Source organism: Dysidea avara, chromosome 9, assembly GCF_963678975.1.
Source record: "Dysidea avara chromosome 9, odDysAvar1.4, whole genome shotgun sequence".
Taxonomy (NCBI): Eukaryota; Metazoa; Porifera; class Demospongiae; order Dictyoceratida; family Dysideidae; genus Dysidea; species Dysidea avara.
The window spans coordinates 17,303,302-17,323,787 of record NC_089280.1 but is presented as its reverse complement, the minus strand read 5'-3'; the positions used below and the strand labels follow the sequence as shown (position 1 = coordinate 17,323,787).

Genomic DNA, 20,486 nt, shown 5'->3' with positions numbered 1-20,486 from the left:
CATGCCACAGTTCAGGGGCGATTTTTTGAAAACCAGTCAGCTAATTTTGTAGTTCATAATATTTGGGAGCGAGTACCAAGTGGAGTTCTTCTTGTAGCCCGATTTGGCTGCCTGCAAAAATAAACTAGTTTTACTATTATTTTGGTGGTGCCTGCAAGAGTTCTTAAGTAGCTATTAATAAGTGTCTAACTGTATGATACATTCATGCTAGCTAACACCTGCTGTTCTGGAAAGGATAAAGGCTCATCAACACTGGTCAGCACTAATCAACAGCCCTCTATAACCAGTAGAGTTAATTTGATCAAAACTGAGGTAACGTGACATTCTGGACAAGGAAACAACAGTGGCAGTGAGTCCCATCCTGGGCAGTAGCTTCATGCACTTGTTCTTCAGATTTCCTGACCCAATTTCAAATGCAAATGAAAGGAAATTAGCTAGCTTTAATCCTGGGCCGGCATCGAACCTGGAAACTTTTGATTACCAGGAAGGTTAAGACTTCCCTACCACTTTGTCATCAAGCTAGCACCCACAGTGTCCCTAGTTTTAGTAAGTCATATATACTTCATCAATACAGTGAGAAACAAACTATGCCTGCTGGGTGGGGTTTCATGAGGCCAAACGCCTGATAATTTGTGACTGTGTGTGACCATATGCACATTAATGACTCTGTGTATGTGTGTGTGTGTGTGTGTGTGTGCGTGTGTATGTGTGTGTGTGTCCAAGAGGTGTAGTGTACCCTATAATGCAGCTGGTCGTGTGTATATATATATACCATAAATGGTGAAAGTTTGGCAAATCAGCATGCGAAGCAGGTTGGCGGACAAAAGTTTGGCGAATTCACGCACAGCTAATATGGAACTATGTACTGAATAGCTGATTGGCAAATAAAGTTTGACGAATTTCCTCGATTTGCCAAATTTGCCAAACTTTAGTCACTCCAAACTTTCGTCATTTACGGGTATAGAACTGGTGGGGTCACATCCAAATTGCTGTAGTGGCTGTATACCACAGTGTGTCACATTGCTAGAATCATGTATATAACTTTTTTTTCATTTGTATAGTAGTCACTGCCTGTACACAAAGCTACTCTTGATGGTATCATATGTATAGCTATGGGAGCCATGTATATGTATATGATATGTAACTTTGCTAGAATTGTAGCAAGAACATTAATGTACCCAAAGAGGAAAACTCAGTGTCAGAGTCACACACCATGGTCATGCGGGGGTACAATTTCAGCCCTTACATACAGTACCTCCAATATGTATAAGCCACTGGCAACTCACTGTAGTTAGTAGCTAGAGGTCTCCAAAACAACTAGTTGGCTTGTCACTACTACTACTACTACTACTACTACTAACAAATGGACAATGTTCACAAAACTAAAAAATTCTCTGTTATTCAAGCTGTGTGCTTGTTAATTATTATTTTATATAAACAGTTTTTCCACTAGTAGTATGTCAATGGTGGGCTGTTGTCTATGTGTCTATGTGTGTAGATCACATTAAGTATAACCAGATAACATCTGAGTCACCATGGATGTGAACATGCCACCCTGGAATTTGTTAATTGAGTTGGTTACATCCCGTTCATAATGAACTGGTGGGTGACAAGTAATCACTAATACAAATACAAAGAGGGCGACTAACCCACTTACTATGCAGGATACAGAGCTGTGATTATTACTCAATGTGAGAATATACTAGTGTCAAGAGGTGCCTAAGGGGGTGTTATGGAAAAGACCCAGCCAGCTTTTCAGAAGCGGAAGGACTCAGAGCATGTTTAGTTTAGTATCATACTGTACTTTATAGTTAGTACAAAATAGTTATTAGCTTTTATAAGTTTTAAGAGAAATGTTAGAACAGCAATAACATGATAGAAATACAGGTATGTGTGTGTGTGTGTGTGTGTGTGTGTGTGTGTGTGTGTGTGTGTGTGTGTGTGTGTGTGTGTGTGTGTGTGTGTGTGTGTGTGTGTGTGTGTGTGTGTGTGTGTGTGTGTGTGTGTGTGTGTGTGTGTGTGTGTGTGTGTGTGTGTGACTACACTACTAAAACATGACACAAACAACATGTGACTTGTTTGGACGTCTGTATTACCCCGAAACACTAGACTTCAAATCACTGTTTACGAAAAAGTTGGAGGAAATAGTCACATAACATGTACAAATATGGTGGTGAGCACATCTAGTCTATAACTGACCACAATTCCTCATATCAATTACACCACTCTAATGAATATTGTAGTGGCTCTGTTGGGGAAATGACCTGCTTCTTGTGGTACTCAACATTCTACTTCCATATCTACCAAGGCCAATGGAACTAGTAGATACATGGTAATTATAAGCTAATCTAGATCATGGAGTAAACATAATACAAACTGACAAGCACAACAGCCCACATGTATGCAACAGTTCTGACAACTATAAATAATTTGAAGAAAATGTGTTAACTACACTATACAGGCTTTTGGTAGCCTTCTTTGTAGGCCACCTATTGATGTGTTACCCCCTCAGACGTAAGGGCTTTACAGGGAGAATTGATACAAAACTGTTTCCCCACTATGAGGCATTTGACGATTGTTCATTAAGTGCCCGAGTATTTTTGTTTGTTTGTTGTAACTTTCTATGCTATGTCAAATCTCAAATCCCTGTGTTTCAACTGGTGGGGATTTGACAAAATAGGTATGCCCTACTATGGGGCATTTGCCATTCGGCTGTGTCAAATCCCCACTATAGCCCCATATATGCCTGAGGGGTGGTGGTGGGGCAATACATTGATAGGCCCCTAAGGAATCAATAAAACTATCACTAAGTTAATCATCTACCCGTTAGGGTATATAATCAAAATTGGCAAAGCAACTCAATGTCAGGAAGATGTGAAACAGATACTAACAAACTACGTCCAGGATATTGAGTTCAAAATAGTATTTATCCCTTAGCAACTTACTCTGAGACGATAGTATAATCTTAAGTAGCACTGTGTCTTTCATGTAGCTATATTTGACACAATTTCATGAAAGTTTACCTAGGCTGAAATTTTAATACACGCTTCCATTTCAGAAATCCTCATTTTAATGGGATACTTGATTTATTTTGCCATTGTGGGGTCCTTCAGATCACTACTCATAGTCTTATTTCTTATGATGCTGTAGCCATTACCTGCTGCATAAAGTAACCAATAATATACTCATCTAGTAAAAAGCAATTGGTAATCAAAATAATATATATAAAGTGTTCTACATAAATATAAACCTTTACAAGATTATCAAAAAGTTGCCTTTGACTTGGGTAATACACAGGATTGTTTCCTCTTGTCAACATTTCCTGTAGTTTTCACAACACTACATTTAACAGCTGAACAGTAACTTTCTGACCCAACTTCTTTCCTTACATGTCCATTGACTCCATTCAATACCTGCAAGTGTTGTTTTTCATATAAACTATTAGTTCCATTCACTTGATTTCCAGTATCAGTGGAATATAAACTGTTTAGATTGGGCCAGACAAATGGTGGCAGCCATATGGGGTTTGTAAGTGTTTGTAGTTGAGCCAGTTGAATGGACTGAGCTTGCAATGTGGCCAATTGTGTACAGCAGAGATGAGAAGTTAATAATGGATTTGCAGAAAGCGACGGCTGACTACCATCAGTGGTAACATATTTTAAACAAGGAGACATATTAACAATAACATAAGGTACTGAATGGTACAACCTGTATGACATTGCAAAAAACATGTCAACTAACATTGAGAATACTAGTACATAATTTTTACCTGTGCTGGTCATATTATTCTTATCCTCATATTCTTCTTGTTCAACATATTGCCCACTAGAATCATCTTCTGTAACATCTATCACAGAGTCACACTCCATTGATTGTTGTAGAGAAGTTTCATCATCTTCATAACTATTATCACTGTTGCCTTTTTCTTTGTCTTCAGGAAAATCCCTACATTGGCATGTCATAACCATTATTTTGTCAATGCCAAAGTATGTTGTAACTAGTGCAATAAAAATTATTAATTTAAAAATGAAGTAGGATTCCAGTGACAAAAAGTAGTGAAACAAGAGATGATGGTAGCTACGAGGGAAGATGCCTAGCTACTTGGCATTGTAGCAATGTGGGAAAATCCCTACTTGGCATTACTAGTTTGTTAACTTTTGTTTGAGCATCAAAATGAAATACAGGTATGGCTGTGACTGCTGTATTAGAGTATCTCAATCTCACCACTCAGTTATGCAGTAGATCAAGCTAATGGGCGTGGCACAATGCCTTGTTCCTATGGAGCTAAATCATTGTCTGGCACATTCTGATCGTTGATGGGGATGTGGCAATTGTTTTAAAAGTGCAGCTTAACTGCTACAGTCCATTAAGCACCTCAAATAGTTTTGTGGCATCTAAATATGTTCCTTTAAGGAAAGTGTTGATAGGGAAAATTAACGCCTTGGTATGGTTTCCATGAAGAAGAAAACAACCATTTAATTTAAGATAAAATGAATAGCAAAGTGTAGAAGGCAGACATTCAACTATATTTTTATCAATCAAAAATTTTGCTCCCGGTCACAGATGGTTCTACTAGACTATATAATGGTAGTGACTACCCATTGATAGCTTGGAAAAACAGCTGATTGTAGACTGATGATACAATGCCTTGTGTAGTACTTAATCCTTATACTTTCACTCTTGCAATGCCCAAACTGGTTTCATCTTTTGAGCCAGTCTTTGTGCTTGCATGTGATCATGACCAAGGCTCTCACATATCAAGACACATAGTAGTGTGTCGTGTGGCCAAGAAAGCCAGTGTATCACACCGTGTTAAGACACACAATAGTATGTCGTGCAACCAAGAAAGCCGGCGCACCACACCGTGAGTATATTGATAGGAAGAAAGAAAACAGTTTTTTCACGCATGCATATATAGCTCCATGGCCCCATCTCCAAAGCACACCATTTTTGCATTATAGCTGTCCCCCAGGTAGGGTAAGCCACACAGCAAGTTTGATTAAATTTGCAACAGCCATTTGTGAGTTATGGACATTCAAAGTTTCATTTTAATTTAAAACGGGGGGGGGGGGGCTACGGGGGCTTCAATTTATTTTTGCAGTTTGCAAAAATTGCTATAAACACAAACATGTACCTTGATTGCCTTGATCTTTGGCACAAACGAAGAGTGTGTAATGGTGGATTCACGTACCAAGTTTGCTGTCAATCTGAGCAATATCCAAGGAGTTATGAGCATTTATTCACGTAAAAAAATCAAACTTCTGTCATGGCTACAGGGTAACCCCAAGTATAGGGATAACTTTAAAATTGGTGTGTAGATAGGCTGATCATTGTAGCAGTGCCTTTTGATAGTTTGAATAGCAATAGTTACAGTGACAAAGTTATAAAGCAAAAACCAAACAAATGTAAAATCGCAGGGTTGAGATACTCTAATAGAGCAGTCACCACGGAGTAAAAAAAGGCATACAAAAATGTTGAAAAAACTTACCAGAGTTCAAACCAGGAATCTTTATACCTAAAACTTGCATCCTTAACCACTGAACCACTGCTAGATCTACCAATAGAAGTACTAGATTGTTCTAGAACATTCTATGTATGTTCTATTAGAAGTCCTCAAAAAAAATGTGCACTCTATTAGAGTATTACAATAATATTATCAAATATTGAATTAAATCATGCAATGAAAAAAGTCTGTCTTCAATAATCATCATTGTTTCTGAATAGAAATGTGAGTAAAAACAAACCTCAAAGTCAGCCATAGGCTGGTTTTGGGGCCTTATAAAGTACAGAAAGAAGTGAAATCCACACAAAAACAGCAAAGCTGTGAAAAAATGGTGCGGCCTTAAAAATCCTGGGTGAAAAAAGTTGTGAAATCAAAGGTGGTGGCCAAGAAATGGCTGCAATAATGTTAATGCTAAAATTTTTTAATAATGGCTGTGTGCATTGTTAAAACTTCAAAAGGGAATAGGGATTGCTGACATAAGCCATGAAATAAAACAAAAATATGCATTGCATGGTTGTAGCTACAATAAAGACCATCATAGAAAACGTACTACATTGTGCAGTTTTGATAGATTTATAAAGTCAGTCTCAACTCTCCTGGCCATCTCTTGAGACAAGTCATAAAATATCCAAACAACAAATTTTATCATTGAAACCATGATCAATAATGAGAAGACGTTACACTATAGGTATACCACAAAATCAGCCAAGCTATGAAAAAATGGTGCGGCCTTGATAAGCCTGGTGAAAAAGTTGCAAAATCAAAGGTGGCGGCCAAGAAATGGCTGCAATGATGTTAATGCTGATAAATTTTAAATTCCACCATTTAGTCAATGTGTATCATGTTGTCACCTCGTTAACTGTGTAATTATGGAGCATGTTATTTGATAGTTTCCTTGAAATTCTAATCAAGTGGGTGTAGTTACATACTAACCAAATGACATGTCTTACTTGTTTGTGGTGTTTGTTAGAAAGTTTACTAATTGTACAGTTGCCCACTTTGTGATTGCATTACTGATTACTTGTCACCCACTAGTCCATTACTGTATATTTTGAGGGGCAAATTTTTTGAGGTTGAGCAATGTTGTCTAATTTAAATTTTTCGTGTATTTGCAAACAATCCCAAAATGTATTAGACTATATGGAGGTTTAAATATTTCAAGGGTAAAATTATTGGTGGTAACCTCCAAAACTGTGAATTCAGCAAAAAATTTCCCCCTCGAAATATTTAGGCATACAGTATTAACGGGATGTGACCAACTTAATTAGTAAATTCCATTGTGGCATACAAAAGTCCCAGAGACCACTAGTGGCTTGATCTCACAGCACCATAAAGTTTAGGCATGTGCTGCCATATGAGCCTAAAAGGCACAAACCTGTACAAGTTACTTCCCGAAAGGTAAGGAAAAATATACCCTAGTCGAGGTCAAGGTCTAGCTCAACACCCCAGGTACTAGCCAAGCACCACACTCACTGGTGAAACCCACAAATGCTAGTCAGCTATACAGATGCAGAGACCTTGGAAGTAGATCCTAGAAGATACTGGTCTCATCATCAAGTAGATGAGACCTTGGAAGTACATTTTTATCTGTGACATAAGCCAGTACCCTGCTATGGCACCACCTTCTGTTAACATAAACTAGGTTATTCATTTTTATTATTGCCACAAATTATTTTACCAAGAATATGACTGGGATAGACAGTAGTGGGCTAAACAACTACCAGGAAGTACCATGACATCTAATGGACACAAATGACCTGATACCAAGAATTCTAAAAGATGAATACAACATCAACTTTTTAATGCATACCATGTCCTGACTTTCAACATGCTAACTTGTGGGAAACACATTATATTCATTGCAATCTTCCATGTTATAGAACTATCTATATAGTAGGAGCCCAGTAGCCCATAAGAAGCCCAGTAGCCCATAAGAAGCCCAGTAGCCCATATGTTGTGCCTTGTAGCACTTATGGGTTCCTGCTATATTGTAAAGGAAGTTATTATTAACCATTTTCACTTTAGAAGCCTTTGCTAGAGATTTTTTGTTTTGTATTGTTATCATGGGATATGTATAATGGGCTTCACCTTAATCTCGTACAGTGTTCAGTGTACATGTGTTCTAGCTCCTGCATGTATACAATCCTGGACATAACCCAAAGACAAGGGCTTTTACAAAGCAGTCTGTATGAACTACAATTTAGCATAACTTTGTATGGTGTTGCACCATCATCAAGTGTAAAAATTGAGCTGATCTATGTAGCAGACATGATATTGATGTGGTGTGACTGTCTCTGAGAAAGACCTTTACCACACCAATACAATACCCATTGGTTATTACAGCTAACCTTCACTAATTTGCAATACCAAAGAGCTATATACACTGCAACACCTGATGCAATTCAGGATTTATGAGATGAGGTCCACATTGCAAAGAATACAACAGTGAAGAACATGTAAAATACAGTAAAGTTTAATTGCATCATGATATTCTCAATGGTATTCATTTGTGTTACCACAAATTGCTACCAAGAATATAGACTAAATTAACCATAGCAAGAATTATACTTAGTTGACACCAATAACTTAATACCAAGAATTTTAGGTTACAGGCTAGGTTATCAAATGAATACTATAATTATATTTCAGCTCATTGAGATTTTTTCAGTATAAAAATTTGTCATGTCTATGGACTGGTGTCCAATGATAATACATCAAGACTTTTACTGCAAGTAACTTACTTATAAAGCATATTCTACTCTTTAATTCAATACACTGGACAATCTTAGCATCATGTACTGTTAGTTTATCAACTTGAGTAGTATAATGCAATGAGATACTGCAACTACTCTAATAAAGCGTACATTAAAATACAGCTCTGGTTTTCTGGTAGAAAATCAAATATGTTGATTGCCCAGAGTTGCAGATGTAGATGCTAATGTTGCTAAACTATAAGAACATTGAATTATTGATGAATGTATTGTGGGAAGTCCAATTTTCTACCAATACATGCTTCTGCTTTCAAATCATCCTATTTTTGGTTTAAGAGTAAATGATTGCAAGTATGTTCCAAAAACTGACCAACTGCAGTCAGTTAAATTTCTATTATTTTCTTCATGTGAATATCACGTATTAGTTGAGATGGAAGCTTTTGTGTTATTATATTATTGGAATTGTATCCACACATTCCATCATTAGATATGTGGCTACACGTCATGTATGTGTGTAGGGAATCCACCCCAAAAACACCTTCGCTGTAAAAAAGGCGCGCCCAAGAAACTACAAGTACCTGGAACCCAATGTAAAAAAACAAAAAGAAAAAACAGCTCAGCTGAAGTGAAAAGTAACTGGTAACTTAAAAAGCTGATATCTGAAGCGGCCAAGAATACAATTACTACAGTTTAATCCATGCAAGAACACCTTGGCTATAATATAGGTGTGTACATGAAAGTAACTGGCGACTGAAATGGCTGATATCTGAAGCGGCCAAGAATGAATGGTCATATACAACTAATTCAAAAATTTAACACTGAACCTTTATAATTTGGCTGTGTTCTATATTCACTCTTGCTGCATCGTAAAGTAATTTCTTTTAACTCTAAATGGCTGGTAATTTGGCTGCCTTTTTTTGCTCTATTATACTGACTATTAAAAAAGGCGGCCAAATTACCAGCCAATTAGAGTTAAAAGAAATTACTTTAAGATGCAGCAAGAGTGAATATAGAACACAGCTGAATTATAAAGGTTCAGTGTTAAATTTTTGAATTAGCTGTATATGACCATTCATTCTTGGCCGCTTCAGATATCAGCCATTTCAGTCGCCAGTTACTTTCATGTACACACCTGTATTATAGCCAAGGTGTTCTTGCATGGATTAAACTTTAGTAATTGTATTCTTGGCCGCTTCAGATATCAGCTTTTTAAGTTACCAGTTACTTTTCACTTCAGCTGAGCTGTTTTTTCTTTTTGTTTTTTTACATTGGGTTCCAGGTACTTGTAGTTTCTTGGGCACGCCTTTTTTACAGCGAAGGTGTTTTTGGGGTGGATATCACTCATTTTTGTCAGTGATAGAGTCTACATTTGGTTTAAAAAGTAATTTTTTTTGGAAATGAGCAATTAACATTAATGCAGAATATGTGACCGGATTTCATATAACAGGCTTCCACACACACAAAATCAAACTTACGATTTTACCAGAAATGGATTGCTGGTCTAATACACTATCATATTTCACACTGTACTTCCTTCAGCACTGGCAAGTCTGGTTTCTGTAGCAGCTTTCTTCCGACCCTGTCAAAGCCACGAGTGTGAGATTGGCACCATTAAATGGTCATGGTTTTGTGATAATGGTGTGTAGTGAGCTGGGACTTCACAGAGAGCTCGCCAATAGTGTTCTCAGTCAATTTGGAGTAATTTGAGGGCCATGGAGGGCCATGGAGAGCCCAAACTTGGCCTCTGGATTCCAATCGTCTTCTTACTTCATTTTATACCCGTATATTAAGACCACCGTCCACCCCCACCCTCCCACCCTCTTACTACCACCTGTGATATTATTACCCACTCGAAAAAAGCTGCTCAAAACAGGGCAAATTTTGGGTATCAGAAATGTATACACCCACTCAGTGATAGCTAGTGAACAGATGAATAATTGGTGCAAATTTTGTTCGCACAGCTGTAGGCACTGGGAAGTTATTACACAATGATTCCTTAAAATCGCCATATCTCCTAACAAAGCTTTGTGCGTCGAAGCCTTGTTTTATCAAATTCAGTCACATATTATCTTGGAGAGTCAGTAAAATCCAAACATAATAATGATTGTTTCATAACACCGTAAATTCGGAAGTATGAATTTACGGTGTAGTATGACTGTTCTATTAGAGTAAATCTATCTTTACTGCCTGCATGTGATGAATATATCTCATATCTGTGCATGTTAAATGCTTCAGACACCTAATTAAACTTGCAAGTGCCTAACTAGTTCACAGTTGCTACACAGCTTTGTAATTGTTATCATCATAATCATTTATCATGTTATAACCATTTTTTAATATTTTGGTCACAACTTCAGGATTAGAGCAGCAGAGAAAGGAATAGAGGACTCAACCATCAAGACTTGTATATGGGAGATGGAACAGTATTGCGATGGACAATGCCAGTACTAACCCCTCAAGGGTGTTGCAGTACAGTATAGATGCAAGACCAGAACCTCGATCGTCACCTTTGACTGTGGTCACAACTTCAGGATTGGAGCAGCAGAGAAAGGAATGGAGGACTCAATCATCAAGACTCGGGGAGATGGAATAGTATTGCCATGGACAATGCCAGCACTAACCCCTCAAGGATGTCACAGTGCAGTATCGATACAACCACTCCAACCAGTGCATAAGACCAGAGCCTTGATCATCACCTTTTGACTGAAATTTTTATACTTGAAGCAATTAAAACAAAAAAGTTGTAGTACTTATACTTTCCTGAGGGAGCATGCCCCCAGAGTCCCAGACTCCCTTGTCTGTTCAGCAGAATAATAGGATTGAGCCTTACTACCACTTTCACCTTTATTCTTGGCCCGGATGTACATATCAGCAACATAATACAGTAGTTGTAGATAATGCTAGTTAATGCCCCTAGCTATTGGTAGAGCTATAGGGGTGGAATTTTTCCCTACTATCACATTATCACAGTAGTTCTTCTCGCAGTTCTTTGCCTGGCCATCATCAACTGCTGTAAAAACATTAGTCTCATCCCCCAGACCCTTCCTCAAGCATGCTTATCACACAAAAATAACTTAGTTTAGCAGTGCACAAACAATTATTGACAGCTTATACTATAGTAAAGTACACTTACCGCATTGTTGAACCATGTATACCACCAGAATCCACCGGATTGACAACTAACACGTGATCTATTTAGGGGAAATCTCGTGGAAAGTCCCTAATTACCTTAAGCGGACACTCGTGATACGTGGTTTTAAATTGAATGGTTTAGGAATGTAACTGGATGGTGAGGCGTACTTTAATCGGCTCGACTTTAATGAGAAACTCGAGCCCCTCGTGAGAAACTACATCGCTAGAGCAACGCTTGAAGAAGTAAGAGTCAAGAATACTGAGGTACTCTGACATATGCCGGTCTTGAATGCTAACGAAACGAGGAGTGAAGTTTGTGCAACGTGTCATATCGCCACACACTGATTCACCGTGTTTGTGCGATAGGATTTTTGACCTGTCCACAAGATGTTGAAAGGAAATTCATTCCACCACATGTTGAAAGGAAATTCATTCCAACTTATGAAGTTATTGATATGCTCATCGAGACTAATTGTTGGGGTCCATGGGGACATCGATGATCATTTACCAGTCAGCTGTAAGTAATGTCACAACAGAAGGAAAGGAACCATTTCCATACCCCTATGGCATACTGATTTTCCAGGTCAGTTTAGCTATGTACACTCAACCACAGAAATGTAGAACTTTGGTTGCAGGTGGAAAATAAACACCTTTTTACTCAGTTACAAGAGATTCACCCAGTTGGGATAAAATGTTGAAGTGAATGTCATTAGTACCAACTTGTTCATCAGGTATTGAACAATTCCAAGTGTCCAGATTATGCAGTTGTCCTCATGTTCAAGTTTACATGTTTAGGCAAGTTCCACAACGTCCTATAATCTATTACTATATTAGTGTGGAATAATGCTTATATGATATTTTTCATATTCCAGGCTTTAGGTGTAACACCTGCTTGTTGGTTTTTGCAGGCCATCTGGTCATACTGGTTTATCCACTAGCAGTTGAATGTGATCATGGTACATATGTAAGTTGAGACCATGCAAGAACAAAGATACAGGTGTCATGAATTTCAGGTCAGTTACCGTTCAGAGGAATTGTATTATTGCAATTGTTCTTTTTGTAGTTATCAATTATCACTGACCAGTTTGTGATAGCGTACTTTTGTTTGACTAATGACCTAATGTTCTGGCTTACATGCTTACCCAACAGTTATGTTACTCACTTAACCTGCATATGGGATATATATATTTTTAGTTCATTTTGATTATCCATCCTTTATTGGTACAGCCTGGCATATTGATTTTTTGCACATTCTCTTTTTAATTCAGTGCCTGCTGGATTGTTTCGTCAGATATCGAAACAGGTGTCTTTGGTGTTGCGACCGATGTTCCAGGTCAGTTTGCATGTGTGTTTAATTTAAGGTTGACTTCAGTGCCTGCTTATTCTTTTACAGGTCTCGGTATCGAGTGTCATGAATTTCAGGTCAGTTGACGTACAGAAGAATTGTATTATTGCAATTGTTGTTTTTGTAGTTAACAATTATCACTGCATACTAGTGATGTGAATTTGCAGGTCAGTCTACTCAGATGTATTGGGCATAGTGTTGATGGGTTCAAACAAATATCCGTGTAGACTGTAGTGGCATCAAGTGTGTTAATTTCCAGGTCAGTTTACATGTTGTGATGTTAGTGATTTTTTCCTAGTACCCAGATATTAAGTGTATTATATTTAATGCCCACCTGTTATGTTTTTAAATTATGGTATATCAGTGTAGACAGTGCAACAGTAAGCCTTCTGTGTTGTAGTAACTATTTGTTTCATAATTATGCTGTTGTCCCGGAATGGCACAATTTTTGGGCAACCAGTGTGAAGTCCAGTGGTACAAACATTGTATTATGACCAAGTTGTGATAGCGTACTTTTGTTTGACTAATGTCCTAATGTTCAGGTTTGACATGCTTACCCAACAGTTATGTTATTCATTCACTTAGCCTGGGATATAATTTTTGTTCATTTTGATTATACAAGCTATTATTAATACAGCCCGGCATATTGATTTTTTGTACATTCTCTTTTAATTCAGTGCCTGCTGGATTGTGTCATCAGATATCGAAACAAGTGTTTTTGGTGTTGCGACCGATGTTCCAGGTCAGTTGCATGAGTGTTTAATTTAAGGTTAACTTCAGTACCTGCTTATTCTTTTACAGGTCTCAGTATCGTCATGCTGACATACAAGAAATCATCGCTATTGTTGGAACTATTTTTAGTCAAGTCTTGATGTGATGTTGATTAACGTTGTTACATGTTGTTGTATGTTTACCATATGGCAAGAAATTTTCATGACCATCATGAAATTTGAATATTGTGTAAGTTGTGTGGAACAACCCCAACTCATACATGGTTACTGGCAAACCACGTACCACATCTGAGCAATCCATTACAAAATTTTGTTGCACCATTTGTGTGTGCATAATACTTAATGAAAGCCACAACACAAGCTACATGGTACACACTACATAGAGGTGGTAACCTCTAAAGCCTTGTTACCTTTTGTATTCACCTTACCGGCCTTTGTGGTTAATCTATTAAAAATTACATGTAAATAGAGAATTGAAGAGTATGCTTAAAGCACCTTCGCTAGTGATTTTGTTCTTCACACCATAAGACAACTGGCGATTTATAAACGCTCGCATGGGGTGTGGCACTAAATCGAATTTAAAAGATTTCTGCTTAAAACGCCATCCCTAGGGAACTTACGGTTCAGCACGCTGTCACAACTTGTTTATCAGGCATTAGAGTTTGTGTCCACGTCGTGTCTTTAAAAGTTATTGTAGGGAATAGAGGTTTGATTGAAGAAAATACACGTATAGGCAAACCAGGATTGGATAATGTCAGTGCTAGATGGACTATACAAACACGGCTATGTTGACTGGTATAACGTGACAGTAGTTGTAACATAAAGTAGAGAAATAAAGTGAAATACGCCTATTTTTTATTTTGCGATGGTTACTTTTTTATTTTAGCGAGGTCGCAAGAAAACTATGATGATGACTCCTAAAGATTTTTTTATCACGTAACGCAATACAAATCTATTGAGAGATATTGCATAATCTAGGACTAATATTGTGAAACCGGCCTTACACGTAAATAACTCACAGTAGTAGCCGCGCGTCTTTTAATTGGACGTGTGCTTTGTAGTTTCTTGGCCGCGCGACTCACTACCGTGAGTCTTGATATATGATAGACACTACTGACCATTTTTGCCTGCCAGTTAGCTTTAGTCACTCCCAAGATATACACAGTCAAAATTTCGTTCATAGGTTCACTTTTCACACACTTTGCAAAAATTGCTATAATGAAAAAACCCTTTACTCAATTACCTTGAAATTTGGAACACTTAACGAGCATGTAAAGGTGAACTCACATACCCAATAAATAGTGTTATCAGGTAAAAAGTCAACAACCAGTATTGTCATGGCTACAGGATAAACTGCTTATGAGAATGGTCTACTATGCTAGTTTGGTTGGCTTTTGCTTGTTACTCCAATTCCTTTCAAACTACCAAAAGCCATTCCTATGATGGGTAATCTATGCAAAATTATGGGGTTACCTATGGATACACTAATACTGAATTCATCATATAAAGTATTGACACTCCTTACCATGTCCACATACAGGTGTTTCGGTTTATGGTCGCATGTGACTGATAATTATTACATCTATATTTTCTCGATGTTTCTATGAAGCAAAGCCATCAGACGACACAATAAAAAGAAATGGGAAAGTTGTCCAGGGTTCAAACCAGGCACCCAAACCTTTAGCTACTGAGCCAAAGCCATCAGTTGTTCACTTCCTTAATTTCAACCTTATATGTCAAAGTTTTAGTTTAAATCTACAGTATCGCTCAAATGTAATATCATCTCGTGAGAGTGCAAACGATAAAACAACTCACCGATTAAAGGATATGATACTTGTTTTGCTTGCGAGTATTTCATTTTGGATGAATACTCATGAGTGAATCGGGTGCCATGCCCTTTAATTAGTGAGTTTTTAATTGCTCACACTCTTGCAAGATGACGTTACATTTGAGCATTACCATACCTACTACGTTACACAATTAAAAGTTATTAACCAAATAGTTATACCAAGAGTTAGGTTATACCAATGGAAATTTTGGAGCCCATGTGTACTGGAATTCCAAAAAAAAAATCCTATGCTCTATTAAAGGGTAAGAAAATCACTTTAAAATGGTGTAATGCAATATATCTAGTAACTTTTTATTAATATTTATTACTCAAAGGAAAAGTCTTATAAAAACCAATCTTGTAATAATCACAGAGGTAGTTACATAAATTATCTAATTTGTTTCCATATCAGGTATACGTAATAATTGCTATTAAATAAAGAACAGTTAAAGTTACCCCATGATGTTATATTGTGACTAAAATGTGAATAAATACAAGTCCTAAAGCCGATGTATGGCCAGCTTTGTAGTATAAAAGAAGTAAAAAAATATATCCAAGCTGTGAAAAAGGTGTGGCCTTCAAAACCAAACCTTTGGTGTGAAATCAAAGGTGAAGAAAACATGGGTTGATGCTAATTGCAGCCATGCACCTTTGATTTTGCAATATTTAATCCAGGGTTTTTGAAGGCTGGTTTTCACAGCTTGATGAGAAAATGTGAATCTAGTTCACACGCATTGTAATAATTTTAAATTATAGGGTACCATCATTGTTGATGTAAGCCTACATGGGTGAGTGATGCAATGAAGAATTTATGAACACTAATACCAATGTTTAGCTAGAACACCTCCGCGATAGTTTCAGTAATAAGTCATGTGACCACAGTGCTATATACGCAAACCACAGTGCTATATTGGTGACCGCAGTGCTGAGAACCATGGAGCTAAATACCTCATGACCACCCATAAAACACAATGCAAGGTTAAGGGAGTTATAATGTGGGCTCACAATGTAACATTATTTTAAGCAAGAGTATATGATAAGAGAGAGTGTCTAACTTCACAAGTCTTTCTAGTAAATTCATGCTTATGATTAAGTGCTGATTGAGTGAGTTAATACTTCAGGAGGTGGTGACTTTGAGTAGCCCTTTGAAAGTTAGTCTATGCAAGCCAAAGCATATTAACACCCTTCCTGTAAATTCAAGGGAAGCCTGTTGACCTGTGGCTCTCATTTTTGATGAACCATATATACTGGAGTTAGACACTCTCTTTTATTATTTACTCTTGCTTTAAGGTCATATACTTATATACTGTGAATGATCTAGCTTATATTGTTGCTTGCATATTGTTTAAATCTAAAATTTTACATGTACGTAGCTGCTTCTTTATACAATATGTATGTTCTTGTTCCTTTTTGTTATCCATAGAATCATGGAAATTGAATATACCACATTTTGATATAAATCTGTCAGCAGCTACCCCCAAAGACCCAAGATTTACTGCTATAATTTGAAACTCCTTTTGAAAAATCCTTGCAATGCAATACATTGAATTAATGCTAAAGAAAGTCTGAAAAGCAGTTGTGAACATACAAGACACATAACTTTTGCACCATACTGTGGTACATTGTGTGATTAGTTAAAGCGCGATAACCATGAACACCCTGAAACCAATTGTGATTCTTCATTTATAAATTAGATAGAAAAAGAAGTTCCTTTTTTGTTGGAAGGATAATAGCAAATTATTCAGTAACTACACACACACATGCGTGCATGCGCACGCACACACACGCACACACGCGCATGCACACACATCCTTATTTGATTATGTTTCCGTTCATGGTTACTCATTGTTCAATCAAAGTGGCATGTACAGGTCGTAACGCAGACCAGTGCAGCATTTTTTATTAATCAGCAGATGTTTTGAAGGATATGCAGCCCAGACAAGTGTATCATACGGAGCAAGGTTGGTGCACGTCAACAGTGGTATATTATTACACAATTCTGTTGGATGGTTGAAATAACATTAATAGTTGGAAATGATAGCCAGCTACTATAACATGAAAGTGTAACTCACAGGCTATGCATAGAGAATGTGGTGTTTTCAAATTGATGGTCAGCCCTCTTACAACAGTAAATACATAAACACATAATGCTTAATGTGCTAATAAGTTCAACAAATGATGATTTACAATGATCAACCACAACAAAGGATGTAGTGCATATGGAAAGGTCAGTCAGAGTACAGTAAATCAATGAATTTATAATGATTCTCAGTATTAAGTTTGTCTAGATCTCATTAACCATATTTTTGGTTATAAATAACAACATATCTTAGAACTGTAATTACAGAATGGGGGATTTTTGCAAAACAAGACAACCCACACTGATAACAGACCTGCTTTGCTATTGACTAAGCTGCAGCCTAACACGACGGAACATTCATGGTTTTCAACTGTTTAGCACTTTCAAGCTGTCATATGGCTGCAGTGCTGCCTTGAGTTAGGTGCTATGTGTATTAATTGTATTTAATACACATCTGAGGTTTCAACACAAGTGAATGTGCAGTTTCACAATAAGACTATCATGGTGAAGTTGTGGACAGCACATCATGTCCTAAAGAAGAGTGCACACACACAGATGTTCTATCATATGTTTCATGGTTTGTGGCCATTTACTTAAAGCTGTGCCAACCAGAGAAAATGAAACACACAAAACCATTAGCCACAATTTAATTGCCACAAACAAACTTCTCAACTGAGACGGTTTTAAATTAGTCATTAAGTCATTAATGTGAAGATACTTTTGTTGATGTTGGATGAAAAGTACAGGCTTACTAAAACAGCTAACACTTGTTACTAATCACACTAGTCCACTACTGATGGAATATGACCAATAAATTCCAGTATGAAGCATGCAGTGGTGACCATCAGGCCACTATACTAGTAACATTAACTGTGACAAAGCATTGCACATATTGTATATGAGTTATGATCAGTTGATAAGTTCTGCAAATCAGGAGTAATCTGTTAAATAAATGTCACTGTGTGGACTCTCCCACCGCACCACATCAGTATAGTATAAGCATTTATATGGACAGTTTACTTAAAACAAATTGCTTCTGCTATGATTGAGAACTTGTGACTGGCTTGCAATTATTTGCATGAGGCAGCGTTTATTTGCCTCTCTGTTCCTTAAAAAATATTTCAATACCATGTCTTCTTTATGCATGTAGCTAGAGTAACTCACCTAATATTGGACGGGCTCCAAAGTTGGACGCGATTACTTGAACTACAACAGGAATTTTCGAACAACTTATATGTCTTTAGATAGTTCAAGGCTGTGGGACTTTGGACACCAATCTCTCTTGGCTTTTTTGTCTGGTGGTAGCAGCCCTACAAAATCATTTCCGATTAATACGTATAATCAGAGAAAAAAGTCGATTCATGGATACCCATCGTCTACAAATCACACTTACATCCAATCAGCAGTTTTATATCTCTTTAAGTTGTAGAGTAACTCATCTACTTTCTAAATATCCCTAGTTTATTTAATCAAATCCTTTTAATCATGAATTACAAATCAAATAAAATGAGATGTACACTGGAGTAATAATCGCACCATAATTTTAAGTATACAGAAACTTGATTAAGTATACGTAGTTTGAGATATGTTTACGGGAAATGTGTACTGTATACTTTTACAAACACCGCATACTGGATTACTATACTGGATTACTATACTGGATTACTATACTGGATTACTATACTGGATTACTATACTGGATTACTATACTGGATTACTATATTGGATTATGCAAGTGTTGTACGGAATTTCTTCACTGAAGAAAATACAAAATTGTGGTGCCCACTGGGTTTGTGGAAGCAGATTTGTTCACATACCTACCAATGGTCTAAATTCTCTGAAGAATGTTGTGGAGAGCTGTCCTGGCCATTGCTATCTACCCAACGAAAATACTTGACACTGATGACAGTATATGATATGTTCCATCAACATATCTCCATACCTTTTAGTGATCACTTTACCTTCTCCACTGCTCCAACAAGATCACACTCTCTATCTCTCTTGTGTAAGCAATCTTCCATAAACTAATATAGGTATTCCTTTTTTTGTAAATTGTATCTTTATGTGGAACTCCAACATTTTGTCCATCTCCCACCGTGCGGCCACTTTTAAATGGCTTTGTATAATTTTCTTTGTTCTACTAACTATTCCTTGTATGTAGAGTAGATTACTAACTTATGTATTCAATTTGTTTTTGTATTGTTTAGCTATTGTGTTTCCTTATTTTTGCATTGTTGTTTTTGTAGGTGGCACCCTTATAGGCTTTGTTGCCTCCTGCACCCACCTTACCTTGTGGTTAAACCAATAAAAATAAACAAATAAATAAAGTATACTTCATACACTTAAATTCATGGTGCAATTATTACTCCAGTGATGTCTCATAATTTGATTTGTAATTTATGATTAAAAGAATTTTATTAAATGGAGATATTTAGAAAGTAGATGAGTTGTTCTAGAGAGTTACTCTATAATAGACCTGTGCTTAGCACACAGACAGGTGCAACACATATTGTATGTCCACAGCTACATATAAGTGATGTATGCTAGACAAGACCTTTTACTTTTGGCCTCTATTGAAAATTCACAGGAAGTGTGTGCATACATTAACATCCGTGCTAGTTATCATAGCTATATGTATACTGATGCAGTTGACATCAGAAATTCATTTGCTATAAAATGCAATTACCCTCTGACAATCGGAAACTAGCTACCGTTCTACCTTGCCAGAGCAGCATACAATACACACAAATACACATAGCTAGCTAACATACAAAACTTAACACATGGATACAAAATAAATACATTCCGCGGGACACAAATATATATACACATACTGTAGCTACATGTAGTTACGTAGCTCTATGCATTTTAATAGTCAAATTTGTAAGTACATTCATACTCACTTGTTATGTACGTAGCAGAGCCAGTCACTGAATGCAACTGACAGTCCCACGTAGCTATACACCACTGACCGCAAAGAGAGTAGCTAAACAATGGAGGAATTTAAGGATCAAGTCCAACAAAGTGTAGCTATCTCCTGATTCTCCGATCTGAACAAATCAATCGTTGTATCCCTTAGGTAGCTAACTAGACTATATACACATGCAAAAAAAGAAAGAAAGGGGAAAATAAAAAAAAGACGGATGCTATTTATTA

At 37.0% G+C, this 20,486-nt stretch overlaps 1 protein-coding gene and 1 long non-coding RNA gene across 8 annotated transcripts in view; one reads left to right on the top strand and one right to left on the bottom strand.

Moving 5' to 3' along the window:
- Positions 1–3,180: 3,180 nt before the first annotated feature.
- LOC136266981 (uncharacterized) lies at positions 3,181–20,427 on the bottom strand. Its single transcript, XR_010706429.1, has 3 exons — positions 20,234–20,427; positions 3,770–3,945; positions 3,181–3,708 (listed from the first exon to the last, which is right to left on the bottom strand). It is a non-coding gene; the product is annotated as an uncharacterized lncRNA (long non-coding RNA).
- Positions 10,109–20,486, top strand: part of LOC136266977 (uncharacterized) — a 65,675-nt gene continuing 55,297 nt past the window's right edge. The window contains exons 1-8 of one of the 7 annotated variants that reach the window (XR_010706425.1): positions 10,118–11,929; positions 11,982–12,141; positions 12,255–12,359; positions 12,615–12,679; positions 12,740–12,768; positions 12,859–12,950; positions 13,369–13,433; positions 13,493–13,670. Coding sequence is in view for 2 of the 7 variants with exons in the window: in XM_066062031.1 (XP_065918103.1) it covers positions 12,349–12,359; positions 12,615–12,679; positions 12,740–12,768 (105 nt within the window). In the remaining 5 variants the exon portion in view is untranslated. Of the gene's footprint in view, positions 11,930–11,981; positions 12,142–12,218; positions 12,680–12,739; positions 12,769–12,818; positions 12,951–13,368; positions 13,434–13,492; positions 13,671–20,486 lie in introns of those variants that run through there. The other 6 variants (XR_010706424.1, XR_010706423.1, XM_066062031.1 and 3 more) reach the window with 6 other exon arrangements.